This window comes from Dioszegia hungarica (genome assembly GCF_025882075.1).
Source record: "Dioszegia hungarica strain PDD-24b-2 chromosome Unknown MKK02contig_7, whole genome shotgun sequence".
NCBI lineage: Eukaryota > Fungi > Basidiomycota > Tremellomycetes > Tremellales > Bulleribasidiaceae > Dioszegia > Dioszegia hungarica.
The window spans coordinates 1,344,126-1,371,187 of NW_026515769.1; the positions used below are offsets into that span (position 1 = coordinate 1,344,126).

General features: G+C 58.5%; 10 protein-coding genes across 10 annotated transcripts; 3 read left to right on the forward strand and 7 right to left on the reverse strand.

Moving 5' to 3' along the window:
- Positions 1–609: 609 nt before the first annotated feature.
- Positions 610–3,828, reverse strand: MKK02DRAFT_23796 (MCM2/3/5 family-domain-containing protein; the record flags this gene model as incomplete). Its single annotated transcript, XM_053086785.1, has 6 exons — positions 610–909; positions 1,135–1,443; positions 1,488–2,932; positions 2,976–3,150; positions 3,191–3,482; positions 3,527–3,828. 6 exons carry the CDS (start codon positions 3,826–3,828, stop codon positions 610–612), a joined length of 2,823 nt encoding a protein of 940 aa, XP_052947483.1.
- A 325-nt stretch (positions 3,829–4,153) lies between these two features.
- Positions 4,154–6,057, forward strand: MKK02DRAFT_24435 (guanine-N(7)--methyltransferase subunit TRM82; the record flags this gene model as incomplete). Its single annotated transcript, XM_053086897.1, has 3 exons — positions 4,154–5,181; positions 5,262–5,772; positions 5,824–6,057. 3 exons carry the CDS (start codon positions 4,154–4,156, stop codon positions 6,055–6,057), a joined length of 1,773 nt encoding a protein of 590 aa, XP_052947484.1.
- A 190-nt stretch (positions 6,058–6,247) lies between these two features.
- On the reverse strand, positions 6,248–7,448 carry MKK02DRAFT_43636 (Translin; the record flags this gene model as incomplete). The annotated part of the gene is made up of 7 exons (XM_053092532.1): positions 6,248–6,397; positions 6,483–6,578; positions 6,632–6,711; positions 6,766–6,881; positions 6,935–7,031; positions 7,101–7,191; positions 7,350–7,448. 7 exons carry the CDS (start codon positions 7,446–7,448, stop codon positions 6,248–6,250), a joined length of 729 nt encoding a protein of 242 aa, XP_052947485.1.
- A 1,437-nt stretch (positions 7,449–8,885) lies between these two features.
- On the forward strand, positions 8,886–10,967 carry MKK02DRAFT_7529 (uncharacterized protein; the record flags this gene model as incomplete). The annotated part of the gene is made up of 3 exons (XM_053093693.1): positions 8,886–9,310; positions 9,359–9,761; positions 9,879–10,967. Coding segments are annotated over 3 exons (1,917 nt in total), but the record flags the coding sequence as incomplete, so codon positions are not given.
- Positions 10,968–11,572: 605 nt separating this feature from the next.
- MKK02DRAFT_23961 (NADH-ubiquinone oxidoreductase complex I, 21 kDa subunit-domain-containing protein) lies at positions 11,573–12,468 on the reverse strand (the record flags this gene model as incomplete). The annotated part of the gene is made up of 4 exons (XM_053086816.1): positions 11,573–11,651; positions 11,758–11,935; positions 12,016–12,123; positions 12,324–12,468. The coding sequence occupies 4 exons, from the start codon at positions 12,466–12,468 to the stop codon at positions 11,573–11,575; spliced, it is 510 nt and encodes a 169-aa protein (XP_052947487.1).
- A 316-nt stretch (positions 12,469–12,784) lies between these two features.
- MKK02DRAFT_43639 (putative DNA repair protein RAD14) lies at positions 12,785–14,052 on the reverse strand (the record flags this gene model as incomplete). The annotated part of the gene is made up of 5 exons (XM_053092533.1): positions 12,785–12,947; positions 13,002–13,234; positions 13,286–13,369; positions 13,511–13,714; positions 13,780–14,052. The coding sequence occupies 5 exons, from the start codon at positions 14,050–14,052 to the stop codon at positions 12,785–12,787; spliced, it is 957 nt and encodes a 318-aa protein (XP_052947488.1).
- Positions 14,053–14,515: 463 nt separating this feature from the next.
- On the reverse strand, positions 14,516–16,009 carry MKK02DRAFT_32497 (uncharacterized protein; the record flags this gene model as incomplete). Its single annotated transcript, XM_053088516.1, has 4 exons — positions 14,516–14,769; positions 14,824–14,858; positions 14,950–15,944; positions 15,989–16,009. 4 exons carry the CDS (start codon positions 16,007–16,009, stop codon positions 14,516–14,518), a joined length of 1,305 nt encoding a protein of 434 aa, XP_052947489.1.
- A 1,938-nt stretch (positions 16,010–17,947) lies between these two features.
- MKK02DRAFT_23733 (uncharacterized protein) lies at positions 17,948–22,205 on the reverse strand (the record flags this gene model as incomplete). The annotated part of the gene is made up of 10 exons (XM_053086775.1): positions 17,948–18,421; positions 18,455–18,548; positions 18,615–18,772; positions 19,007–19,921; positions 19,967–20,290; positions 20,337–20,414; positions 20,649–21,027; positions 21,061–21,878; positions 21,941–22,024; positions 22,080–22,205. The coding sequence occupies 10 exons, from the start codon at positions 22,203–22,205 to the stop codon at positions 17,948–17,950; spliced, it is 3,450 nt and encodes a 1,149-aa protein (XP_052947490.1).
- Positions 22,206–22,867: 662 nt separating this feature from the next.
- On the reverse strand, positions 22,868–23,434 carry MKK02DRAFT_43642 (50S ribosomal protein L30e-like protein; the record flags this gene model as incomplete). The annotated part of the gene is made up of 4 exons (XM_053092534.1): positions 22,868–22,894; positions 22,943–23,189; positions 23,237–23,286; positions 23,378–23,434. The coding sequence occupies 4 exons, from the start codon at positions 23,432–23,434 to the stop codon at positions 22,868–22,870; spliced, it is 381 nt and encodes a 126-aa protein (XP_052947491.1).
- A 382-nt stretch (positions 23,435–23,816) lies between these two features.
- On the forward strand, positions 23,817–27,047 carry MKK02DRAFT_43643 (uncharacterized protein; the record flags this gene model as incomplete). The annotated part of the gene is made up of 5 exons (XM_053092535.1): positions 23,817–23,919; positions 23,972–24,157; positions 24,216–26,305; positions 26,357–26,578; positions 26,643–27,047. 5 exons carry the CDS (start codon positions 23,817–23,819, stop codon positions 27,045–27,047), a joined length of 3,006 nt encoding a protein of 1,001 aa, XP_052947492.1.
- Positions 27,048–27,062: the final 15 nt, after the last annotated feature.

A 27,062-nucleotide genomic window follows, 5' to 3' on the forward strand; every position in this document is an offset into this window, starting at 1 on the left:
CTGGAACCGCCACCACCCTTTGTCCAGCGGCAAATGGCGGGCGCGAGTGAAGGTGAAACTGCATGATGCCAACGCCTTCCAGGAGCGTAGACCTGTACACGTCAGATAGTGCTGTGGCTGTGCTATGTCAAAGGATGCAATCGTCAAGCTCCACAAATTGACATGAGGTATCAGCACGTCATCGTCATCAGTACTAGGCCAAGTCTCACTTGCGCTCCGGACTCGAGGCTGCGAATGAAGCGGCAGAAATGTGAGGACTATGTAAGGTGGATTTATCGCCACTTCCTTAATACCTGACGTCAAGGGCTGAGGTAGACCTGACTCAAAGCCAAATTAGCGTACGTGAGCACTATCAGCTACGATGTACTCAGGAGTGCGCATGCAGCCTCATATCTCTGACGACGTGAGGGAGGGGGCGTCAATGCTGGCAATCAGTAAGCCTACAGACCATTTTCTATCGGATCGCAGTAGCTACACTATACAAAAGGCTAGGTCCCAAAAACAGATCATCCCCTGATTTCCCTTACTCCCCCCTTCCCTTCCCAACCCATCACCTACACCGCAATCTCCCCAATCCCAAGAGCACGACCACTCCCACGAGGCCGCCGCCTACAGCTCATCCTGCGCCCCAGGTACATTAAACACCTTCTCCACCGCCCTATCCGCACCCTCACCCACAATCTTGTACCCATTCGCCCTAAACAGCCTTCCCTTGATGAACGGCCCCACATCGTAAATCTCCAGCTCTTTTGCGCGCGCCTCGAGCTGGCTGACCCGGACTTGGACGGAATCGGGGTTGACGCCTCGGCCGTGCCGATACAGTTGAGACTTGTCCTTGACGAGTTGGCCGAGGAGGAAAGCGAGGAGTTCTTCGTTATCTTTGGCTTGGTGTACGTACTTCCGGAAGCCCTGATGCTGTCAGCTCACAATCCTCATTCCCACACCCCCGGAAGCCTGATCCCTGACCGCGACTGCTTCTTCACATCGCTGGCCACATCCATCTCTTCTTCCCTCATCCGCTTGTGTAAATCCCCATTAGCATTACAAGTACCTCAGTACTATCGCCGCGCAGTCACTCCTCATCCTCGTCGCCTCTTCCTGTGACACCGGAGAAAGAGATAGAGAAGCACTCACCCTCTCCAAAGTCTTCTTGACGCTGATCTTCTGCGCCCCGACAAAGCTCCCCACCGTCACTTGAATCGCCAGATCGATATCATCCGCCCGCACATACTCCCTCAGATTCATCTTGGCCGACGCCTCCGACATTCTGATCATACTCTCAAGATGACGGACCGTGATGGGGAACGAGCCCGTCGCGAGTGATTCGCGCCGAAGGTCCGAGTACAGCCGAGCGAGCTTGTCCTGGTCGAGCTGGTGCAGCTTGGGCCGGATGTGCTCTTTCGAGTACATGATGTACTTGCGGAGGAGGTCTTGCGGGATGATCTGGCCATCAGCTTGACCCGAGAAAGCAAAGACAACAGACTTACATCGGCATCGACAGTAGTAGACACGCTGACCTCGTCCTCCTCCGGATTGAAGTTGGGATGACTCCGGAGGTGACTGCCCACCACGAAACGCGCGAGCATTTCATCCTGTACCGGATCGACCGCGTCCTTGACGACGCAGAGCACGTCGAACCGGGACAAGATGGGCTCGGTGAGCTCGACGTTCTGCTGGAAGGGGATAGTGGGGTTGTACCGCCCTCGAATAGGGTTGGCGGCGGCGATGATGGCACACCGGGCCTGAAGGGAGGTGACGATACCGGCCTTGGAGATGGAGATGGACTGCTGCTCCATCGCCTCGTGGATGGATGTCCGGTCCGCGTCGTTCATCTTGTCAAACTCGTCGATAAGGCAGTGGCCCTTATCCGCGAGAACGAGGGCACCACCCTCGAGCGTCCATTCACGGGTCATGGGGTCTTTCCGAACCGAGGCGGTGAGACCGACCGCGGACGCTCCTTGACCGGTAGTGAAGACGGCCCGATTGGCGGTCTTCTCGACGTATTTGAGGAATTGGGATTTGGCTGTACCCGGATCTCCGAGCAAGAGGACGTTGATATCCCCTCGAATCCGATGTTTCCGGTTGATATCCTTGGCGACACCGCCGAAAAGACTCAGCGCCAGCGCTGTCTTGATATCGTCGTGCCCGTAGATACTGGGCGCGATCGACTTGATGATCCGCTTGGTGATCCGATCATCCTTGGCCATGGTCCGGATGATCTTCTCATCCTCCTCTGTGAGCCGCACAGCGGCGAAGAGGTCCTCCTTCTTGGTAATGTGGTTGGCCTCGAGGACGGTAGAGAAGACTGGGAAGCCATTCTTGGTGTTGAGCGAGGCATCAAAGTTGTTGCGGTAAATACCGGTAACCTCGATCTCCTCTCCGGGCTTGGCGACGTCGATGAGGTCCCAGAGGAGGATGACTTCCCGATGACGAGGGAGACGACCGGCAGGAACCGACCCGGGCGACTCTTGCAGAGTCATCTTTTGGTAGTTCCGGTACACCGTCTGCTCCGAGTTGACGGTGAAGGGCCCGCGGCCCTCGCAATTGGAGCAGAACGAGATCCGGAGTTCCTTGTTGGTGTCCTGGAAGAAGGGACCGAGGGTATGACCGCACTTGCCACAGTCAAACTTGACGTATTTGAGCTGAGGGAAGACGCCGGACCGACGAGTGACGACGCCAGTGACGCGGACGAGGCAGTTGAGGTTGTTTTGACGGAGGTCACGCAGGGAGAGGGAGGTGGGGAGTTCGGTGATACGGACGTGGATCTCCGAGTGGATCGTTTCGTATGAGGGGTAGTAAAGGAGAATCGCCTCCAGGGCGACCTCATCGAAGAGCGCGAGCATGGGTTGAGGGGAGTTGGCGAGGAAGTAGGCAAGAATAGGTCGGGAGGTACCGAGGTGCAGGAAGGAAACTTCGAGGGATTCCGAGTTGACTGGATATCAGCTCCGCTTCATTTGCCAAAGCTTGACACTCACTCTCTCCGAGATGCTTGATCCGCTGCCCATATACCGACTGCCCACTGGCATCGACATAGGTCATCAAGAAACTCCTGAAATGCTTCTGGACCGCCCGCCTGACCGCCTCGATCGAGACCCACTCAGCGATACTCGCCGCCTTGACATCGCCAAGATGTTCAAGCGACATTTCCTGCTGATCAGCACGGACTCTTCAACTTCTGATGGTCACTCACATCCTCTTCGACATCGTCCTCTTCCATCCGCTCGTCATACTGCCTCCGCCTCCGCCTGACGTTGACCCCGTCCAACAAGCCATCCCCGCCCGTCTCGGGCGCATCGTCTGACGCGAGGAAGGCCGGCATGTTCTCCCTCCGCCTCGCTCGACCGCTGGGACGTCCAGCATCCCGTCTTCGCATCGCCTCTTCGGCCTGTCGACGCTGGGCGACCGTCAGCCCGCCAACGTCCTCGTCATCATTGATGTCCGCCTGGGAGTAGGTGTCAAGCGCAGCGTTCGAATCGTAGTCCCTGTACAATCAGCACGGGGTCCGTCACCCCAGCATCCTACTCACCCGAACATCTCATCTCCGAACAGATCCTCTCCATCGTCATCCCCATCATCGTCCGCCTGGTCTCTTCTCCGCCCGCGCTCTCGCATTTCCCGCTCCTCATCATCGCCCACATCCTCCTCATCTCCAAAATCGTCGAAGCCTCGGACTGTCTCTGGTGGTGACGAAGGGGGAGGCGACGACCCCAGAGGCGATCGAGCGTTGGAGGGGCCTGCCCCGTTGGGTGAGGAACCAGCCGGTGGTGCCTCGGACGACTGAGAATGACGCCGCTTGGACCGGGGCTGGGAAGAAGGGGGAAGGGGCATTCCTGGTGAAGACTGGCTGATCAGCTAAGCGAACCGCAAAATGCCTTGTGGAGGCTCACCATGGCAGTATGAGTATCAGGTGAGTGTCAGTCAGTTGAGGTTGAGGATGAAGCGATGAAGGAAAGTGGGGAAGAGATTTCGCGTCTGGACGCGTCTCGACGCGTTCAAAGACCCCTGATTATCTGATTCCGAAATTACCTTGAGCTATAACGCCGAGAATAACCGACTGGGTCAAGGGTCGTTCTTGTGACCTGAAAAGTTGGTCGACCTGTCTTCAAGTCAGGAGCAAGACAGGACATCCCTCCACCTTTGCCTATACAACACCATGGCAGACCTAAGCATACCCGTACCGCTACCCATCACAGCCCTCGCCTCATCCTCCTCGCCCTCGCCGCTGCTCGTAGCAGCCTCGGGCCCCTCCCTACTCATTCACACCGGCTCATCAACGCACAATCTCGCCTCCACATCCACCGCTGGCGTATCTCACAATGCAGGGGACCAGCTCATCCCCCTCGTCCGGCACATCGCCATCTCCCCTCTCGGAGACTATATCGCCACTGTGTCAGATGACAAGCTGTTGCGCGTCTACTCGGTCGCTACGGGCGGAGCACCCACCCTCCTGTCTTCACGGCCAGTGAGCAAGAAGTGCTCCGACCTGTCCTTCTCCCTCTCTTCGGCTGGAGCCGAGCCGGACATCGTCCTCAGCGACAAAGTGGGAGATGTGTATCTCTACCCGCTCACTCCTCGGCCAGTCAGCGGGGACCGTCCTGCTCCGCTCGCACTCAACTCCGATCCCACCCTCAATCCCGATGCGGATCTCCTCCTCGGCCACGTATCGGTCCTCACCGCCGCCGTCCTCTCATGTGACGGCAATAGTATCATCACGTCGGACAGGGATGAGCATATCCGCGTCTCCCGCTTCCCCAAATCATACATAATCGAGCGGTACCTCTTCGGAACGGACGGATTCATTTCGGCCTTGCACGTACCCGAGGGATCACCGTCGACGCTGATCTCGGCGGGCGGAGAGCAGTGGATGCGGATATGGAATTGGGAGACGGGAGAGGCGTTGGGCAAGGTGGATATCTACCCGGCGGTATTGCCACATCGGAGAGCGAGGAGTAATCTTCGCAGAGTCAAGCGGAAGAGGAACGCGGCACAGGCGGAGGCGGAAGCTGGGGGCGAGCCGGGATCGAGCGGACAGGCGGAGGCACCAGAGTCCGATCTGGCGGCGGGATCATTCTATGCTGCTCCCGAGGGGTACGCCCTGCCATCCGGTCAAGGCGTGTGTATCAAGAAGATCCGGACGGTCAATGTCGGAGAGCAAACCTTGGTCCTGTTCTTTTCCGAGGGGTAAGTCCAGCTTTTTGTTGAGCAAAAGGATCTGTCCATTGTGACCTGCTTCGAGCCAGCTATGAGAGCTGACATCACAGCGCCGCCGCTATTCACTCCTTCGCACTACCCCTCGACCCCACCTCACCCCCACCCACAATATCCACCCTCCCCCTCGACTTCCCTTTACTCGACTTCACCATCCTCCCTTCCACCTCTTCTTCCAACACCCAAGTCGTCATCTCCCTCGATTCAACCTGGGGCATTCTCAAACAAAACCCTCCCGCCGGATCCCAATCCTCCGCCTTCGTCCCGCCTTCCATCACATCGGAGTGTCAAGCAAAGATGGCCACTGTACTTGTCATCGCCGAGATATCAGCCGAGGGTTTGACGCTCGTTCCTGAGCATCCGGTCCTCACTTCCTTCCAGTCCGAGTACGCCTCGGCCCCGGCGTCGGAGGTATCAAAGCTTCAGCTGTATCCGCTTCTACCGCTCCTGCCACGCTGGGCGGGGATGGAGGAGGATGATGAACTTGCTGGACCGTCTACGGAGCCTGTGGACGGTGGGAAGGGCAAGAAGGGGCAAGGGAAGGGCAAGGGGAAGGGAAAGCAGGTGGAGGCGGAAGATGCCGAAGCCGAGGACGAGATAGAGGTTGATGAGAAGAAGGTGTACACCCGGGAAGAATTGGAGGGCATGAGTAACAAAATGTTGGGGAGATTGAAGAGCCAAGGTGTGGATGTGGAGGAGTGGTTCAAGAGGAGGCAGAGGAGACCGAAGGGTGGTGCAGGAGTGAAGAAGCGGAAGGTGGGCGCTGAAGCTTTGGGGGATGCGGGAGAGGGGGAGCAGGAGGTGGAGGGAGAGGACGAGGACATCGAGGCGCAGATGAATCAAGCATAAGGGTATCTAAGGAGCACCATAAGGCATGCAGTTGGGCTTGATGAGGTGTCATATCACATACGGGATCTCGGTTTCGCTTGCGTAGCTCTGCCTGGTACCTATTCGCGGTCTCTTCTTCTCCCCTACAGATGCTTCTACTCTTCTACGGTGACCCTCAAGCCTAGGCCTGACGGCCGTACTTTTCGACCTTTCAGGCGTTCGTCTTCTCCCCGTTTGCCTCGGCGGCAGTACCCGCCGTCAATCCCCTCAACGTCAGATCGTACACCACATCCTCACACCGCTTCAAGTCGTACTTGAGCGAATCGAACCGCCGTCGGAGCTGGTCGTTCCGGAGGTTGAGCTACACAATCTCAGCTACTGATTGGGGAGACAATGGAGCGGCAGTAGCTGAAAGGGGAAGAGCGAAGGCAGCAGTCTGCACTCACCAGAGAGTATGACTGGAACACGTCGTTGACGAACGCGGCGATCTTGACGGGCAGAGCAAAATTCTGGGCAGTGACGGCGTTGATAGACAAACGAGGCTGGGTGGGTCAGCTGATGCGGCGGATGGATAAGACTGCCTGGAGTAACTGACCAGCTCATTCACCATCCCGATGACACCCTGGAGGTAATCGTCCGCTGTCAACTGTAGCTCTCCAGTATCGTCTCCTCCCACTATCGCTCGGTCAGCTCCTCCTCATCATCATATAACGAAAAATGGCAGCTCACGTCCCATGAGGTTGGCGGCAGTAAACGCAGGCACGAGCTCATCGTGCAGAATGAACCGCGCGAACGCTATCGAGGTGACAAAAGACCGGCACAGCGGGCCAATGGCGAACGAGTAGCTGGCGTGTAAGCTTCTCTTGCTATCTGCAGGCTCAACCATTTGAAAACGTACCGGTAGAACTCGCCCTTGGGGATCAACTTGCTCACGTCCGCCCAGAGGGGTTGGGCCTTGGCGACTGTTGCGAGGCATCGTTCGCAGATCGCTGCTTCTGCAACTCGTCAGTTTACTGCAGGCCAGATGACATCTATGGTAGTCTTGAAGGCGCTCGAAAACTTACGATCCGAGGCTGGAGCAGAGTGAAGCTTGTTGAGCTCGGTCAGAGCGGATCGGGAGAATTCTTCGATGGGCTCGAGGGATTCGCGGATGGCCTGCGGAGGTATCAGCTATGCCCGTTCGGCAGGACTTCGCGAACTAGCTGATGTGCCTCTGAGCGATGATGCCGCGAGAACCGTCATCTTCTGACTCGACCCTGGTCTTCACCACTTCGCGTGGAGGAGGCAGAAGAAGAAGCTCGGAACGGACTGACCTTCTTCACATTCGCTTCCGTCTCGAGCTGGCCAATGACGCTAGTCAATGTAGCGTCGACATTGGCGATCCGACCCTTGTTGTCAGTGGCAGCGCTCATCTTTGACTATTGATTCAGTATGTAAAGGTCGGGAAGAGGATGAGAGTCAACGATGCGAAGCTGAGGCCAGGCGTTAACGGAAATTCCTCGTCCGGCTGAGGTGTGTGGAGCCCCATGTCAACCAGGCCCGTGCGTCCCTTCGGCGGGTGCGTAGAGTCTTTAGCTGGCATGCATGTAGAGAGCTCAGTGAAGTCGTGAAGCGCACGTAAGAAGGAGGGCGATGGCACCGGCGATCTGTGAGCGGTGTAGAGCGGCACAAAGCATGGTGCAAACAAGGTGGTGGGTGGATGAGCATACGAAACGTCATCTCCGGGGCCAGACCAAGCCGAGGCCGAAGCGGCCAAAGCGATGACACACGACCATCAACCCATCGTCCTTGTTCCTTGAGCTTCCTTCTGCGCATCACTCTAGTCCATATCACTTGCTTCCAGCCCTATTACAGATTGAGAGCATCAGTCATCCTTTATAATCGGGATCCGAGAAATACAGCTCTGGCCCTTCCCGCAGCTATCGCCACCAACCTTGACCATGGGCGGCACCCAATCAACTCCATCACGTCCGTCCTCCCCTTCCTTCGGCGACACTCCTACCCGTCCACCCCCCACTCGCCGCCTGTCCTCCTTCAGCCGCTCATCCCGACCCTTCACCAGGCGCAAGATCAGCCATATCGTCTCACCACCATCAACGATCGCTCCTACTCCCCGGACCGATGTCTCTACGCCCACAGCGGTGGAGACACCAAGCGAGGAGCGGGACGAGGACGAAGTCATGCAGGTCTTGAAGAAGACGGAAGGGCCGATGCCAGACGTGGGGAGCTGGACGACCCCAAGTGTGGCTACTACCCCTGGTCCACCGGTCGGACTTACTCAGCCACAACCTCATCCGTCGACCTCGAGGCATTCGTCCTACTTTCCTTCCCGGCCTCAGCTCACACCCTCGGCTTCAACAAGCCCCTTCGCTCCTACACCCTTCCCCACATCTGTCGCTGGTCCATCGATACCACCAGTACCGATAGCACCGTCTGCATCAGCGGCGGCCGGTCCGTCAAATGCGTCCGAAGCGGCCGCACCCACCCCCTTCCGGCCGGCGCACTATCGGTACATGTCCCTCCCCAATCCCGCATCCGCCGCAGATCGGACCATGTCCGGTACACTCACCGCTATGCTCGGTATCTCGGGCACGGCGGATCCTGCGGATGACCCCTCAGACCCTCTGCCGAGGGCGTCACCATCTCTACCTACCGGCGCGGACGCACCACCCAGTCCTACAGTATCCGACCTGCTCAGAGCTGCTGCTACTATAATAGATGCGGAAGAAGAAGCGGGGACGGAGGAGAGGGACGGGGAAGTCGACGATATTTGGGAGTCAGCCACAGCAGGAACGGCAGGGACGGATGAAGAAGCCGTAGCTGCCCGAAGTGCCGCGCGCCGGGCTGAGCTGGACCAGCTCCGAGCGCGGCTAGACGATGCGCGGGAAGACCTCGAGCGGAGTCGGGCGGAACTGGATGAGTTGAGGGAGAGGAGGAGGGTACAGCAAGAGGCGAGGAGTAGGGTGCCTGTGGGCGCTATGCTGGTCATCCAGGGATTGGCGCAGACGCGGATCACGTCTTCGACCCTGGGGGAGGTACAGGCTGGAGGAAGTGCGGCACCGGGAGGAGCAGCTGGAGCGTCGATACCGGAAGCTGGACAGGGCATATCATCGGCGCCAGCGGGGAGTCCGGCCGCAGCGGGGCCAGCACCGAGGCGGCCCAATATGGGACGGCGGATATCCGATGGGAGTCTCTTCATGCGGAGACGAGAGATCGAGCGGGAACAGGGCGCGTCGCTGGATCAGCAGGCGAGGATGATCAGCGGGCTTCTCACGTGAGCTGCATCGCACCTAGTCGCGGGTGTATAAAGCTCATACATCAGCGTCGCAGCCGCAGCTACCGCCAACACCCTCCTCGCCGTCCCCGAGCCCACACCCGAACCCGCCTCAGCGCCACGTACAGGTCTCACCGGCGCCATCCATAGTCTGTTGAATCGCCTCCGACCCGCCCGGGCACCGCAGCACGGTATCGAGCAAGCTCTGGGCCAGTATCTCCGGAACGCGGTGCGCGAGCGACGACCTACCGCTCCTGCCGTTCCGGGCGCGACTGCACCTGAGGCGGAGACGAATGGTCTGTCGAGATTGGCACTTCCGCCGGTGACGGTTCCAGAGTCACAGGGGGGAGCGGCGGCGGGATCGGAGTTCCAGGCGTTCTTGAGGGGCCTGGAGGGGGATCTTGTCGGTGCCGTTCGAGCGTATGCCGGCTCGATGCGGTCAGATGATGGGGTGGCGGAATTGAGGGAGATGAGGGCGGCGGATACGGTGCAGGAGGAGACACCGGCTGAGGCGGCTGGGGATCCTGTTCCGGACCCGGTGACGTCCCAGGGCGCTGCTCCGGAACAGGAAGAGCAGGAGGTTGAATCGGGCGAAACGACGGGAGAGGACGACGGGGACTCGACCTGGTCTTCGGACTCCGAGGTGGAGGTGGAGGCAGAGTCAGACTCGGATTCCACCACCGAGCCAACCACATCCGCAATTCCCGTCTTCCACGCTCAGCTGGGTCAGAACACACCAGGCGGTCAGGCAGATCGGTATGGCGTCTCAGGAGGAACGGATGGGCAGCCTCGACAACTCAACTTCTTCCGTGCCCATTTGTTCCCGCCAATCAGCTTTGGGCCTGCGGTCGCTTCGCCCGCCGTCGGTTCGTCGGGGACCTCCACGAATGCAGAAGCGGGACCCAGCGGTACGAGGGGATCATCAGCTACCGCCACGGCACCCACTCCAGATCCGAACGCGATCGTACCCTGCATCTTTGTAGGGGTGCGGAGTATCCAGCGGGATGAATCTGGCGGGCCGGAAGATATCTTCAATCAGCCTGGCCTGTTTGAGGGACAAGGCGAAGAGGGTGCGGGAGCTGCGCCTGGCTCTCCGTCCACCTCTGCACCTGCACCCACTGCACCCTCAGTACCGGCCGACTCCAATCGCCCCTCCCTCCCCCGCGTCGTCTCCTCGCCGGCACCCGACCCCTCTCCGCCCCGATCCTTCCGAGACCGTTTCCTCTCGCGCCTATCTCGCCGACCCGCCCTCGCCCCTGTCCACCCAATCAACACCTACCTCGTCTACGTCATCGGAGGCAACTACCCCGCGAACCATCCTGTACTGCGTATCCCCGCGCTCCTCTCTGGCGCTCCATTATCCGACGAGGACATGGCGCTCATCTCGGAGCTCATAGGCCCCGCCAAGGCGCCCACTGCATCGAAAGAGGACATTGAGCGCGCCGGGCTCAAGATTGTCGATGGGGCCCAAATGGCCGAGTTGGGGGAGAAGGGAGAGGTGTTGGATAATTGTACGGAGCGGTGTTTGATCTGTCTGGGGGACTATGAGGAGGGAGAGGAGTGTAGGGTGCTGGTGTGTCGGCATGGGTACCATAAGGCGTGTGTGGACCAGTGGTTGGAGAAGGGGAGTAATTCTTGTCCTGCTTGCAGGTCCGAGGGTGAGCTAGCTTTTTGGGCTTGGCGGTGCCGCAAAGAAGCCATAGCTGATCTGTTCAGCTGTTAATACCAAGTCGGCACCAACGATGGATGCGGCAGCAGCAGGAGGGGGAGCAGACGAGACGCTCCCGCCCCTCTCGCCGCCTATCCCAGTCATGTCTGTTCCAGCCGGCGGACGAGACTCTCGGTCAACGAGATTACCGTATACCGAGGAAGACTTGGACTGATATCCGGGGGACAGGTCAGCAGCAGAGGGGAAGTAATCAAGGGCAGACGGCGGACGGCTGAAGGCGATCCAATGGTATCATACCAACATGTAGCATGACTCTGTTCAGTAAGCATGTAATATCTATAGCATCAATAGGGAAAGTGCGTCTTGACGGTCAGCCTGATTGTCAGGCATCTTCGGCACTTTGACCGTACCCCCCTAAAGGTGGTCCGAGACCCATCAGCAAATGAGTAAGGACCGACGGCGAAGCTGCAATTTTACATTATTCACCAGAGCTCAGAAAAGGCGGGTAGGCTGACCACCTGGAGGCCGGCAGGTGTCGAGGGGTAATGATGCTAAGGTAGAGTAGGTCGGAGTTACGGAGCGACGAGGAGGATCTATGATGATTGTTGAGATGTTTCCGATGTGTATTTAGAGTTATCGACGCCGTGCTGGTTGTGGTTGACCAAGTTGAACCTGAAGTGTCAGCTCCGCGTACCGATGCCTCTGCGACCGTATAGCCCCCTTGACCCCCACCCCTCCGCCCGAATCTGCAGCGATCTCGAGCTCCACTATGACTCACCAAGGCATAGCGTGCAGCTTGAGCTGACTCCACGTAGAGTTCCTAGCCGCAACACCCTGCAGATAGTCGCTCATGTCCGTCTCGCCATAAAGCGGTTTGCCCGCCTTGGCCAAGGCCGACATCTCCACCTTGTCCCGCGCTACTTCTGCTTGGTTCTCCTTCAGACCCCAGAGTCTGACTGTACGATGTCAGTAATGTGTTCTGAGGAAACAGCGGGGAAAGATGCGGCCCCAGGAGAGTGGGCGGACAAAGACTCACACGAAGATTGCTGATATGCGAGCATGAAACCTGCGGCGAAACCAAGGAAGGTGGTGAGGCGGAGGGCTGGGTTGATACCATGGCGGTACTTTGATGGGTCTACCTTTTCTATCACGGTATCAGCGTCGATCCTTCATTTCAGTCGCTACAGCGGCTCCGGTCGCCCTTCGGCTTCCGCAAGGCATTCCCGCGTTTCTTTCCCTCCCTACAGATCCATCTCATTCTCCGCATCCTCATTTCGCCATCCATCTTTCCATCATATGCTCCGTCCCCGTGCTTCCTCCCGCCTGTCCTAGGGGGGATCTCACCATAAAGATACAGCAGTCCCGGTCCGGCAGCGGTCGCGCCCGCCCACACCCCATAATCGCTGCTCCGCATGTACCGGATCACCCGTCCCGCGTGTGGGTCCGAGTCGATCAGAGGGTACGGTCGTGGTACGTCTTGTGCGGGCATCGTGATATAGCGGTGAGGTAGATATAGAGATGTGATAGGGAGGCAGGAGGACCATAGTACGTATCGCTGCAAAGAGCTCAGCAAGAGGGAGAGGGACAAGGCGGCGATATCCGGTATTTGGCCATGTGGCGGGGATCGGCCAGCATTCCTCGACGCTAAGAGCGAGGACTTGAGGCAGGCTAAGACGCTCGTCCAGTGGCCGTCCTACCCCGGGAACATCATACACCCCGCTACCGTCCAGTAAAGCCTTTAAGGATATGACCAACATGATTGTATATCGTACAACCCTCCGCAGATCCGCCAGAGTCCGGTCCGATCACCACACCTCTACCGTCTGTTCCGCCCCGCACCCATGACACCGCTGCAGCGCCTTGGTCTCCCCATCTTCCTCTTGCACCTCCTCGACATCCTCAAACTCATGTACATGTACCGCTTCTTGTCTCCGTTGGAAGACGTTGTTTCGTGTCCGTTTCCGCAGACTGCTAATCAGCTCATAGCCCACTTCCTGCGGATGCCATGCAGCCGAGACTCACTCTTTCAAGCCCTGCTCAAACTTCTCCTCCTTCTTCTTCTTCTTGAACTCCTCTCTCCTCTTCCACTCATTATCCAGCCCCTCCTCCCCGCCCCACTTGTCCCACGCGACCTTCTCGACCTGTTCTCGCAGGAATAGCATCATGTTGGAATAGGTGGAGGCGTGGGGGTTTGGACGCAGAAGATGGGGTAGGAGGTCTTCGTCTCGAAGTTCTGGGTCGGTGAGGAGGTAGTCCTGTAATGTCAGCTTGGTCCAGACAGTCCAAGACGGCTAAGACAAGCTGACCTCTTTACACTCCGTCTTGGTCAAGAGCGAGTACTTCTCCGGTATCTTCTCTTTGCACGTCTTACAGACTCGCACGTCGAACATCTGCCATGGTCAGCTTGGTCTGATGTATCCGTGCGAAGATCGGCGTATTTTCAAGAATTGATAATCAATTTCCAGCGAGTTGCACTCATTACATCGAGGACTCGTATCGATAGATATACCTGAAGAGGTCAGCCAAAGCACCCGAGCAGTCCACGCTTGAATCACGTCTCGAAGCAGTAGCAACTCACTAGGTTCTTCGCCTTCTCTTGCTAATCGTCGCTCCCTCTCCTTCTCTCTGGCCAATTCGACGACCGATTTGACCCGCTCCCCTCCCAGATCATCTTCCGTCAAGAACCCTCCTCTTGAGTTATGCAACTTCGAAAGATCGTATTCAAAGTATTTGCCCTGGAACGGTGTCAGCAGAGGCTGCTCCTCGTCGGCCACGAAGAGCTGGAGCTGGGTGCGCTCACCAAGCCCGGATCTCGCCTCAAAGGCGCAGGTTCCCCCTTTTGCCCCTCTACCGCGTTCCTGCTTGTCGCCGGGCCCGCCGCTGGCTTATGTACAAGATTGTCTCCCCTCCCTTGACCCCCTTGTCTGGAAGAGCCCGCGCCGGATGTCGAGTCTGCTACTCGCGAGAGGCGCTCTTTGGCCTTTGCACGGTTGAGCGCCGCTTGGCGCGCTTGAGCCGGAGTGAGGGCTGAGGCTGCTGTGCTAGGACCAGCTGTGGCATTGTTGCCGGACATATCTCGATATCCCTCTCACGACGGACTGGACGGGTATCAGTGAGTTAGTAGATGGGGTCCGTGAAGAATATGATATAGCAGAGTGAGGATGCAGAAGTCAAAAGGCTTGATCTTTCTGTTGATGAGTCATCGGTCGGCGGTGACGGCATCTCAAGTGGCGCCAGGTGGGTGGCAAAACTGGAAGATCAGCGGCCTCATGTACATCTGACGCATTTCTCTCCAGTGGTTTCTCACTACTGGGCTCCAAAGCATCCGCAATCCATTCAGGGACTGACGAAACGGTGCATATACTAGACTGACTATACTCGAAATACAAAACTTCTTACTTGCTCATTCATTGTCCATGATACGATCCACTTGCTCCACCCTACACCTCGTCCCCGTTCGACCCGCCACCACGATGTCCAACCGGCAAGTCTCAGTCTCAGTACCCCTCCCATCCCCCATCCATATCCCATGGTGATTACGACCCATTCTGCTCCTCCGGCCTGAAACCACCGTCCTGTCCCTCCTGCTCATCCTGCATCACCATCAACCCCAGACCCCTCTCGTTCTTCTCCTGCTGCATCACGGATGCGACCGACGGTGACTCCAGCGGTAGACCGAGCTGCTGCCTGTAGTCGTCGATTTCCATCCGTTGAGAGCGGACTTGTTGCCGGAGTGTGGACAGCTCTTCCCCTTGTTGGCGTACGGATGCTTCGAGGGTGGCGACATAATCTGACCGTCAGCGTTAAACTCGGAATGAGTCAGTAAACCGAGCTCGATACTGACCCTTCCGCCTTGCCCTGAAACGCTTTGCGCCGACCCTGGATGATCAGTGATGACGTTGAGGGACTCAACTCTGAAACCTGTCCAGCCACGTAAGTGGGGAAAGTGGGGAAGGGGTTGAGAACTCACCTGTTCCTTACTTGCTTCTTGTCCTTAGGCGCCAGAGCGAGATACTCCTCCTGTGGCATACCCCAGGGCTGGCTCCCGCCTTCTCCCCGGTCGTCAATGTCCAGCTCGCCCGACCAGCTCTGCATGCTCTCGGTAGGCGAGATATCTGCCCTCCTCGCCCCGCCACCGCCTCCGTATGCCGTGTTGTCGCTCAGACTCGAGCGTTCCTTCTTGACCTGGTATGGGACACCGGTGATGATGGGAGGAGGACGTGGAATGGGCGCGGAGGGAGCCGAGGATGAAGAGAAAGCGGGGTATGTGGCAGCGTGAGCGGGCTGATGGAGGGAGGAGGAGGATGGGTGGTAAGACGATGGCGAGGTCGAGTAGGCGTGACCGGCGAGGCTTCCGCTATAGGTAGGCGCGCTCGACATGCGCCCAGTCTGAGCTAGCATACGAGGCGGCGCCTCGTAATAATATTGCGATGACGGACGATGAGGGGCCGGCGCAGGGAGAAGCGGGGGAGCAGCCATGATAGGGGTGGCGGCCTGCGAGGGGAAGCCACCGTAGCTTGAGGCGGGTGGAGAGTGGTCTGGATACCCATGTGCCGTGTGAGGAGGCCCAGGATGGAGTGGTGAGGGCTGCTGCATGCCGTTGACCGTGGAGTGCGGTGTATAGTACTGAAGTGGAGGGGGCTGGTGATGCACCTGTTGGAACGTATGCGAAAAGGAGGGTAGAGCGACATTATTCGGACCCGGACCCAATGACACCAGCGACGAACCGAAGCCATTCGAGTCCGGAGCGATGGGTGGGATGGGCAGAGGGGGAGGGAAAAGACCGGGGTCGGGAGCGTATCGGCGGGGATTGCTACTGGCGCCAGGGCTGTAGTCGGATGGACCCAATTCCAGGGCACGACTGTACTGGGGATCGGATAGGGTGGGGGAGACAGGTGTATCTGTGCGTCCATGGGCCTGCTGACCGCTGGCGTAGTAAGGGTAGTACCCTGGCTGATGTGGCTCCTGGTCGTCAGCTATCTATAACAGTAGCAGCAGTCATCACCCACCCATGAATGTGGCTCCGACATTTTTACAGTTGTGCAGCCTTTTGGGCGATGATGGCGATACTCAGGACCTGGACTGGTCAGAAATGTGAGAGCTCCAGGTTATATAGAAATTTCGGTGCAGGGGATCTATGACTCACTGCAGAGATTGTGCCTGAGGCACTACACGTGAGCGGGATATAGCAGCAGGTACGAGGTATGCGGTAAAATCGGCGGGCTGCGGGCTCGTCGAGCGGGTCAAGCTGGGTGTTGTCGTACAAATATTCTGTAAGCAGCCGGCGGCGAACCGATGAGCTGGAAGAGTCGCAAGTCTGACTTGGCCGAGCGTCGCACTCCTTATCGAGTAGCCCTGTTCCTGCCACTCCCCTGATATCCCGTGTTGAGACGAGATGAAAAGTGCTGTGATGCTCTGGGTAAGAAGACTGGGCGTTTACACAAAGAGCAGCGGGTAGAGTGGGAATGCAGATGCTATCCATGGCTACTATATGTAGGGAAATTATCAAGGAGCAGCTGTGCGGTAAGGCATGTTCTCTGTGCCTGTCTATCGCGCCGAGGCACCACATCCCAGGCACACGGAGATCGGATGCTGTAAGAGTTATGGAAGATAGGCTTCAGCGGCCGCTTTCGCAGCGCGGTACCGGCGGGAAGGCAGGAATATCCGAGCAAGGCCGCAGAAAGACACCGAAACACAGGACAGGATGCAGGTTCGAGTACGCCTCATCGGCCGAAGGTGGAGCAGGCCTGAACATTTGCCTGTATGCGCGCTGCTGAAGCGACCGAGACACAAGGGGTGTAGATGAGCGTCTAGGAGACCCAAATGACGTTGCTCGCGGCTGCAGCGTCCTGCTCCACTGCAATCACTTCTGATCACTCGCCCAAAGCTAGCCCGATTGTGGATAGTACATCCTGCCATCGGATCTATGTGCGTTGTGCCTACTACAGCCGTCTTGGACGATCCTATCATCCTACTCTAGGCATCTGTAGGCATGTAATACTTGGTCTATTACGAACGCTTGGCTCAGCTGGTCTGACATCACCATAGATCTAGCAGAATCCGACGGATCTCGTGCGTAATCACCCCGATAGACCGAAAGCGACGTCCAGAGGGTCTACTCGGCACCTGCAGGTATGGCAGCGTTACAATGCGCGAAGCACTGTGCAGCAGCTCTGGCTCTTGCCCCGGCCCCCGGCAGAGCCCGGCAAGCCATAAAAGGCATAATATCGGAAATACACTCCATAGTTGCGCCACATACCGCGCCACATAATTCTGCTATTCGCTTCCAGCCATTTTCATGCACAGTAACTACATCAGTGGCGTTTCTCACGTGAGCGCGAGGGGTCCCGAAGATCGGCATGCACACCGCAGCGTACAACCGCATTCCGATGAGTTCGGTGTCCATGACTATTTATTGACCTGGATGCAGTTTGCTGGTGGGCAATGAACAACCGAAACGGTGAGAGCGGCGAGCGCATCGGCGTGTCCTTTCGGGGCGTGCGGGTCCATGCAAGCTTCGACCTGCCTGACTAGCTGCCTGACTCAGTGGACATGGAGGGAGGCCGATCATGATGTCACCCTTGAGAATCGAATGGTCGTGCCTGAGTCGTAAAAATGCCGAGAGCGTAGATCTACTTTCAGAATGCATATGCTAGTGAACAGGCTAGTGAGGCTGCTGTGGCAGTGTGGCGGCTTCTAGTGGCAGAACAGTCAGAATACCTTGGCTGGAGGTACCTGAAAGCTCGCAGCGATTTTATCAGTCACAGCTCGATAGTTGTGCCAGAGATGACGCAAGACGTAGAGCAGAACATAGCAAACGCCCGCGCTGCAGGGAGCCTCAACCTTGCGCCGACCGCATCAAGTCAGAGTTTCGAGCGTTTTGCTGCGTCAGATCACCTGCGCATTCCGGCCCGTAATGGTATCCACCTTTCCAATCTATGTATGTGCGATGCTGGCGCTCTACCCACTCAAAGCTCCACCCGTCCCCCAACCACACCCCGCACCTGCTCCACCGCCTCCTTGACCTTCTTCCCTGCCTCTCCCTGGCCGACAGCCACCTGACTCTGCAGCGCTGCAAGGATGGATGATCCCGAGCTGAGCGCCTCATTACCGACCGATACACCCGCTGACGAGAGGGACGCGAGGTATGCGGATGCGCTGGACGCTACGGGTGTAGGGATAGGGGTCGCCTGATAGCCTAATGCCGACTGGATTGACGAGGCGAGCAGAGCTGCCTGGCTGACGGCGTTATCACCTGCCGAGGCGGCGGCGTCGTACACCGACGAAGCAGACGCTGAGGCTGCCGCCGCGACAGACTCGAGCGTTTCTCGGGGTGATTCGGGGGATGGAGTCGCGCCAGCGGCCTTAACGATCGCCCTCGTTCCAGAGTGTACAGCCGATTCCGCTGCGCCAGCGACCGACCCCACGGAGCCCTTCACCTCCTCCATCAACTTCCCGAGCTTCTCAGCCGCTACCGCCGCGTACGCCTCATAGTGCTCTTGCACGCCCTCCGGGCTGGGTGTGGAACCCGCCGCTCGGATAGCAGAGCGAGTAGCGTCGTGCACCGCGCTCTGAACGGCGGATCGGACGGAGTCGGCAGACGCACCGGCGCCCGAGCCGAGTGATACAGCAGACGCGGACGCAGCGCTAGCGATAGACGAGGCGGACGCCGAGATGACGCTAGCAAGGGATTCAGCGGTCTTGCTGATCTCCCCCGCGTACGACTGGGCGTACTCGGCCGGGTTCTCCGGTGAAGGGGTCGCGCCTGCCGCAGAGATGACGGACCGAGTCGCCTGATGAACATTCTCCTCGACGATACCGTATACTGACGCAGCGCCAGCCGCAACGTCATTGGCGATAGAAGCGAGGTATTCGTTGACGGTGGGGAGGGGACCGGTGGATTTGATAGACTCCGTGGCGATATGCAAGTTGTTGAGGGCAGCCTTGATAGCTTCCGTCGCCTCGTGTGCGCTGTCTCCAGCAACGCTGACAACGGAGGAGGCAGACTGGCTGGCCACGCTGACGACGGAGGAGGCTGATTGACTGGCCACGCTGTAGACCGACTCGGCCGTCTCTTGGAGGTTCTCAGCCGAGGGCGCGATGCCCACGGCAGACATGGCGGACCGTGTGGCGTGGTGCACCGCCGAGCTGGCAGCCGAAGCAGCGGACTGGGCCGACCGAGCAGCTGCGTCCCGGATAGACTGAGCGTGTTCGACCGGGGACACCGGGGATGGGGTCGCGCCGACAGAACGGACGGCTGAGCGGGTAGCATCGTGGATGACTGATGCAGCTGCATCGTACGCTGAACCGGCGACTTGGCTGACCTGTCCGACGACCGACTCGACGTGTTCGTTGACCGACTCTGGGGTGGGTACCGCACCGACCGCACGACTGGCGGACCGAGTGGCATCGTGGACGGATGATGCAGCAGCGTCGTAGACTGAGGAAGCCGAAGCGACGACCTGCTCCGCGACACCCGACGAAGAAGCCTCCCCCTTCATGGCCGACGAAGCTTGCGACAGCGCCTGCATGACCTGCTCCTTGCCCTTGCCAATCACGCCGTCGACCGGTGCGTCCGCGGCGACCGCGCCTGGGATGATGGGGAGGATGGTTGCCCGCTCGCCGTTCGCGGTATGAGCCGATGACTTGGCAGCAGACGCAGCGACCTGCGATCCGCGGATCATCTCCCTCGCCGCAATCTTGTCCACTGCGGACTTTTGCAAGATCTTGACGCGCTCTTTGTATCCAGCGTAAAGGTCGTCCAGCTCAGTGGCGAGTTCTTTGATGGAAGCAGAGAGCTTGGACTCGGCGGCCGAGAGGGTCTTGTCGTGGACCTTTCCGTCGTGCAGATTGGACAACCGAGACTTGTAGTCGTCGGCGGTCTTGCGGAGGTCGTTGAACTTTTGTCGGTCCTTGGCGGTGATACCGTCGATCCAGGCAATCTACCCATTAGGTCCCTCCTCATCACTAGCAGTCGGGCAGCTCACCTTCATGGCCAGATCAGTCCACTCCTTGCCCAAAACAGCATCCACAGCATCCATCTCCCGCCTCATCGCCGGCTTCCCCTGATCCTTCGTGACCCGCGCCACCTCGCCACCCCTCCCCTTGATAGTCGCCAGCTTGGTCGATAGCCTCTGCTCCGCCATGATCCCCGATTGCTTCACCTGTTCCCTCGTCAAGGCGCCAGACTCCGAGTACAGCTTGTCCAGCCCGCTCAGGATGTAGTCGACCTCTTTGGTAAGTTCCTTCTTGTTGGTATCGGCCATCTTGGGGTAGGTGTCGGCAAGGAATTTGGTTTGGACGCCAGTCAACTGATCGATCAGCTTTCGTGGCAGTGGACGATGACAGAAAACTAACCTCCTGCTTGAGCTTTTCGATGCTGGCCTTGCCCTGCGCCTCCAAACGAGCCGCAATGCCGTCCCGAGCCGTGTCAAACTCCGCCTTGGTCATCTTGCCCTTCTCGCCCACCGATGCGCTGGCCGATCGAGACGCCGACGAGACGGAGGCCGAGGCCGAGGCGGTCGCAGACTTGGCAGCAGAGGTGACCTCCTCCACGACCTGCTTCCCAGCAGAGGACGCAGACGACGCCTGGCTCTTCGCAGCCGCAGACACGCTCGACGCACTGCGTGAAGCGACCGAAGCAGCGCTCGAGGCAGACTTGGCCGCTACAGCCGACGCACTAGACGCCTTCTCCTTGGCCGCCGCAGACACCTTGGCCGCAGACTCCCTCGCCACCTTGGACTTGTCCCGTACGTCCGACTTGACACCCGTAGCCGCCTGACGGACCTTCTCGGTCATGCTCCCCTTACGCTGGGCCGCGTGGGATCCGGGTGAAGGTAGGAAGTCGGAGATCATGGTCCAGAATGACTTGGGTGGCTCGGGAGCAAGCAGAGCGGCGGGTACGAGGTAGTTGACGTATTGACGCAGATAGGGCTTGTAGATCTTTTGGTTGAAGGCGGTTGTGTAGGGAGAGAGTGCAGCGGAGGCTTTGGAGGTGTATGGGTGGAGATGAGGGTCGAGATGAATCTTGTACTGCTGAGCGACTTGACTGCAGGTCAGCTTTGTCACATTTCAGACGCACGCTTTGACAACGTAGAACCCCTCCTCCAGATGATCCACCACGAACTTCAACGCCGCCGTGACCCTCGGTATGACCTGCTCCCTTGTGACCTTCTCCGCCTGCTTGACCAGCCGTATCGCGTGGGGACGAGACCAGACGTAGGCGTCTCCTCCCTTCTTCAGGCCCAGAGCGTAGGTAGTCTGCGCGTACCGCCGGGAGAGATGGGTCAATGGGTGCGCCGCAGCGTATCGGTAGCTCGAGGCCGCATTCCCACCGGCCAGAGAGGCGTACTTCCTGGCTGTAGAGAGATGAGGGGCGAGATACTGCTGGTGTGCGGCGGAGATGCGGTCCGAGAAGGGCGCGGTGAGAGTGTACCACTTTGTCCGTGCCCACGGCAGGTGAGGTTGAACCTGGGTGAGGTAAACTCTCCGTCCACCGCGCTCTAATCGCCTGACGACGGGGCTGATGAAGGTGTTGTAGAATTTTGTTCCGCGGTCGCGCGAGAAGGTGTATCCGGGCTGGATGAATTCGGTGTAGGGGTAAGTAGCCTCGACTCGGGTCCGAGCGTTCTCGAGCGCAGGGTAGACATAGGGTTGGAGGATTTGCTGGTGGTATCGGTTTGCGGGGTAGCAGAGGGTCTGACGAAGCTCTGAGGGGCCATCGTACATGCCCAGCCGGGACTGGACGAAGCGCGATAGTCCAGAGGGCTGGGTATCGGGCGCGGGGCAAAGGACGGTGGAGAAGAGGGATATGGTGAGGAGGAAGGGTAGGGTGGTGAGGATGGAGAGGATAGACCAGGGGTGACGCTTTGCTACGCGCACAGCCTTTCTGGACTTTGACTGTAACAGTCAGCAATCAGTCATGACAGACCTCAACGCCAATCTAAGATGGGTTGACGGACCTTGGCGACCTCCACTGTTCTCCCAGCGATATCTTTCGCCTGTGCCTTGGCCTCGACAGCAGACTTGGGCACAGTAGGACCGTCCTGATCGTCAGTACTTTGCCTTCAACAAGATCCTCCTCGAAGGCGATCAACGCACATAGAACTTAGATGAAGACCTTGCGCCTGTCGGACCACTGCTTGCTTTTCGCGAATTTGGTGGAGGGTTGCTCGGCAGTCGCGCGGGCTCCGACGCTCGGGGCTTCGACCCCGCTGGTTTGGACATCTTGGCTACGTTCCGCTAGCCCGCCTCGACCCAGGAAGTATAGCTGCAGAAGGGTAAAGAAGGAGAGCAAGGTATAAGCAAAAGCGCTCAGTATCATAGACGCGTGGATCGCGAAGGAGGAATTTGACCTGACAAGCTAATTACGTCACCTCTAATGGCGTCTCCATGTTGCTGCTGCAGCAGCAGCTGACGGGATGCCTGCTATGAAGCGAGGGCTTCGCTCGGATGCGTAGTGGTCACAGCTCTTTCCTGATCTACCTTACGTGGAGAAGATGCTGCGACAGCTAGGAAGGTAGATGACACCCAGCAGCTCATAGAGCGATGGGCTCGGTCTATGGCGTCGACCCCACCTTGGCACAGCGTCACTCTGCCGGATCCAAATACGCTCCAGGGGCCACACTCAGACGTCTCGTCGCATTCCTCCACATCCGCCTCCTGCACGTCCATGTCCCGGAGGTTGGAGGCACTGTGAGGTCATGCGTCAGAGGTCGTGGAGAGACACATCTAGATGATGACCTGTGATCAGTATCACTTTTGTGAGGATTGGGTCGCAAGACTGTCAGTCCGTTTGATAGCCCGTTTGAGGAAGACCAGAAGTGACTGCAAGTTATCACGCGTTCATCTCGCCATCTTCCACACAACTGAGGCACTGATTATACAGCTTAGATCAACAGCTTCTCAATCTCGTTCTGTGTTTATCAGCTTCACTCTTGTTCTAGGATGGTCTCTGAGCTCACCTTAACAGCCAAGATCTGAGCGTTAAGCTCCCTCGCCTCGTTGGTGGTCACGCTGGCAGCGATGACCGGGCGGGACACACCGCAGGCACGGCCCAGGGCTGTCTTGGACGGAAGGAAGACGTATGGGACGTTCTTGTCCTCGCAGAGGAGCGGGAGATGGAGGACAATCTCGATAGGCTCAACATCTGCGGTCATGACGATGAACTCGCAGATGCCTCTGTTGAGGGTCTTGGTCGCCTCGTTGGCACTGAAGATTAGCCTGAGTTCAGATTGATGAGTCAGGGTGAGGCTTACCCCTTCTTCAGCTGCTTGTAGTGCGAAGCCTGCTGGATGAGGTCCAGGATCTGTATAGTCAGCACATATCCTCGCATTGGATAGCCTGCCGGGCACAGCTCTGCTTGCCGAGCCGCCCTTGCCGTCCACATGCCGACTCACCTGGTTGGTCAACTGGGCGTTAGCCAAGGGGAAAGCCTTCGGGTTGGGAGTGGACATGAAGGGCGATATGTGTTTTTTTCGGTGATTTCTTTCGGACTGTTGTACGTATGTGACCTCACTTGGTGAAAGATCCCTGGTCTGGTATATAGAAGCACAAGATAGGAGGAAGGTAGATCATCTGGCTGGAGTGAGTTGCGCACAAACAGGTGGCGAGGCCGAAAAATAGGCGGATGGGCGGTGATCGCCGCTTGAGGGTGGTCGGATGTCCGGGAGAAAAAGGATTAAACTAATTTACTGGTGGTTCCGGGGCCACTCTTCGCTTTGCGTAAACAAAGGCTCGCGCTTGACTTCTTTCGCGCACCGACCCACCCACCCATCACTTTCTCTACTCACTTCTAGCTGATCGCTGAGCTACAAGGCACCCACCTGCGCGCCCAGTATGTCCGCCTCAGGCTCCTCAACTACCGCATCACCACCTGTACCGGCAGTAGCGGCCCGGCTCAAGGCAAAGAAGCGGATGATGACCCTCGTCAATCCAGCTGGTCAGTCAACCTCAACGTCGGAAGGGCTTTTGAGCTAAGCTGACAATCACAGACCCAGAGGACTTCTCCACCGACTCGATGGTACCTTATTCATCACCTGAGAAGCATGAGCGTGGGAGCAGGGAGACCACCCCAGCTGTCTCTGTACCGGTCATACAACATACTCCGCTGGCGGTTCCCGATTTCGGTGTCAAGGGGATCCTCCGGCCGGCTGGGACTCCAGGATCCGGCAATGGAGGTGAGCTGCCGATGTACCCTTCCTTGTTCGAGAACGGGACGGGAAGCTAACGATCTAGTCCGCTTCTTTCCCAAGAACCGGTTCCGCGTCATCACGCCTCGCGAGGAACTCGGCGGACCGTCAACCCCTCAGAAGAAGCCCGTCGCCCCACCACCTCCCGCCTCGCCATCTTTCTTCTCTCAACTCCTCTCTGTCGTACCCGCCATGTCCCCTCGCCGAGCTCCGCCAGTCGAGCTCGCACCGCCTCCAGAAGCGGACGAAAGCTGGGAACGACCGGGAGAGGAGGGGGAGATCTCCCTCGTCGCGAGCTCGGTTGTCTCTGCGGAACACTCCACTGTCCTCGGCGACGAAGAGGAAGGGGATGACGGTGCGAGTCTGGAAGTCCCCTGGACTGGTCCCGCCGAGGTCCACTCGTCGCCCCTCTTCATACCTATTGAAGGGTGCTCGAAGGATATTTCGATCCAGGATATCCACCCGCCCGAGATCAGTATGGACCGCTGGAAGGCGCGGATGCAGGGGCAGGAGGACGTCTCCAACCTTCTCTCAACGAGTCTGCCGGGATGTAGCGAGACGTCCTTCTCCATCGGGAGCATGGCGGGACCGTCGTTTCTTCCTCCTCGGCCGGCCTGCGCTAGTCCGCTACCTGCTACAGCGGCAGCGGAAGATATCAGCAGTGTATCGTGGATGAAGGCGGAGCAGTCGAGTATGCTCAGCGTACAAGAAGAAGAGGACAACCCGACTATCCGGCGGCGGCTCTCACCCATACCTTCTCCGGGTCAACAACCGACCTCCAAATCCCCCTCGCCGACCAAGCCCGGACTCGGTCTGGTGGTCGATCGACAACGCTCACCGCCCCATATCGCCTCCCCGCGGCCCACTCGACAAGCCAAGGCATTCACATCCATCTTTGCCGATATGTCAGCGGAGCAAGCCGAGCTGTCCTGGCCCCTCTCCCGATCCACTTCCGGGGGGTCCAAGCTGGCCGGACTAGTCCTTCAGGCAGACGAGACTACCTTCCACTCCTTCCTACCCTCTTCTCCAGCTCCAGCAACTGTACCTCTCCCCTCCACATCACCCACTTCCGAACCTCCGCGCCGAGTCCTGCCTGGTCTCACCCCCAAATCGGCCCAGACACCCGGAAACGACACCGAGTTCTTTGATGCCGCATCCTCCTTCTTTGCCGGGACTCCCTGCCCCATCAAACCTCTTTCCTCCGCCTCCACCTCTTTACCCTCCGGCACACTCACCTCACTTCGCCCCTCGGCATACACCGGCGGCTCTCTCGGCCGACACGCACATGTCTCCCTTGGCGTGCTCGCGAATCCAACGAAAAACCTCTTTGAGGCTCAGCGGACACATACGGCGGCTCTCAGCTCCGAGCTGGACATGTATCGCAATCTTACGCACAAGCTCGGAAAGGAGGTGGAGGAGCGTGACAAGGCGTTGGCGGAGATGAATCTCCGACTCGTCGAAAGTGAGATGCGGACCGCCGAGGCGGGTCAGTCGTCCATTGAGGTACTCAGAAGCTCCAGGGCGGCAATCGGGAAGAGGAAGTCATTGAGTCCTTCACCAACGCCTTCGCCGCTGGCTGCGAAGTCTGTGCAGGCTGCGGCTGGGCGAGAGGCGCAGGCGGCGAGGGCAGAAGTAGAGGGAGAGGTCAGAGATCTGGAGATCAGGTTGCAGAAGGCCTTGGCGGAGAGTAGGGAGATGAGGGAGGAGGCGGAACGGTCTCGTCGACAAGCGGAGGCATGGGAGGGGGAGAAGGTGGAGATGCTCCAGCTCGTTTCGGGAATGGAGGATCGAGAGCGGGATATGGAGGTGGCTATGAGTCGACAGGATGCGGAGCTCCGCGCGGAGCTGGAGGAGACGCAGAGGGACCTGGAAGCTACCAGGGAGGGGGCGGAGGCTGTGCATGCTGAGCTGGAGTCGCTTAGGCGGGAACGAGAAGCGGATGGGAAGGAAATCGAGCGGTTGGGTCAGTCAGTGGAGAAAGCGAGGGAGGGACGTAGGAGGGAAGATGGGCTGAGAGATGAGCTCGAGCAGGCCAAGAGGGAGATGGAGGAGCTGCAGGGAGAACGGGTGGAGATGGAGCGGGAGCTGGATGGGGAGAGGCGGGCGAATGGGGATATGGAGGTTATGGTACATGAGGTGAGCGGATAGCAGTCCACTATCGCTCGAGGACGAAGCTGATTCCTGTAGTTGAAGATCGCGCTGCATCAAGCTCAATCCGCCCTCGTCGAGGTATCCACCACCGCACAGCGCGACCTCGACACCCTGGAGAAGGAGGCTTCCCGGCTCCGTGCAGAATCATCCAGTAAAGATCTAGAACTCATGATCCTCCAACGGCGGAAGAATGAGCTGAAGGAGGACCGGGAGATGCTCAATGTCGCTCTGGACAGTAAACAGCAAGAGGTAGAGCTGGTGAGTGATTCAGCTTGTCTTTTACCCGTTGTGGTTTGGTTGAGGAAGCAGCTGAACCAGTTAGCTGAAACGCAAATTGGCTCGGTTCAGTCAAGCTACCCCCCTCGGCGTCTCTCAACGTCCAAACCTCGATATCGGCGCCGGCAAGCACCACGCGGGCGTCCAGACACCCATGCCCTCCACTCAGCACTTCAAGTTGCATCCCACCACCGCCGCGCCAGCGACCGAGTACAACACCAAGCGGCGCTCCTCGGCTTCATACGCTACTCCGCTTGCAGGCAATGGGCGGGCTATGCGTTCAGGAGCAATGATGCTCATGGAGGATCAGCGGACGAGTACGGTCGTCAAGGAGAGGGTGATGCGGCGTGTGGCTAGCGGTAGCCATGGACAGGGGGAGAATGTGCCGGTAGCGCGAGAGACGCATGAGAGGGAGAGGAGGAATTCGAGGAGGGAAAGCGTGCTGGCGTGAAATTTGGGAGTGGGG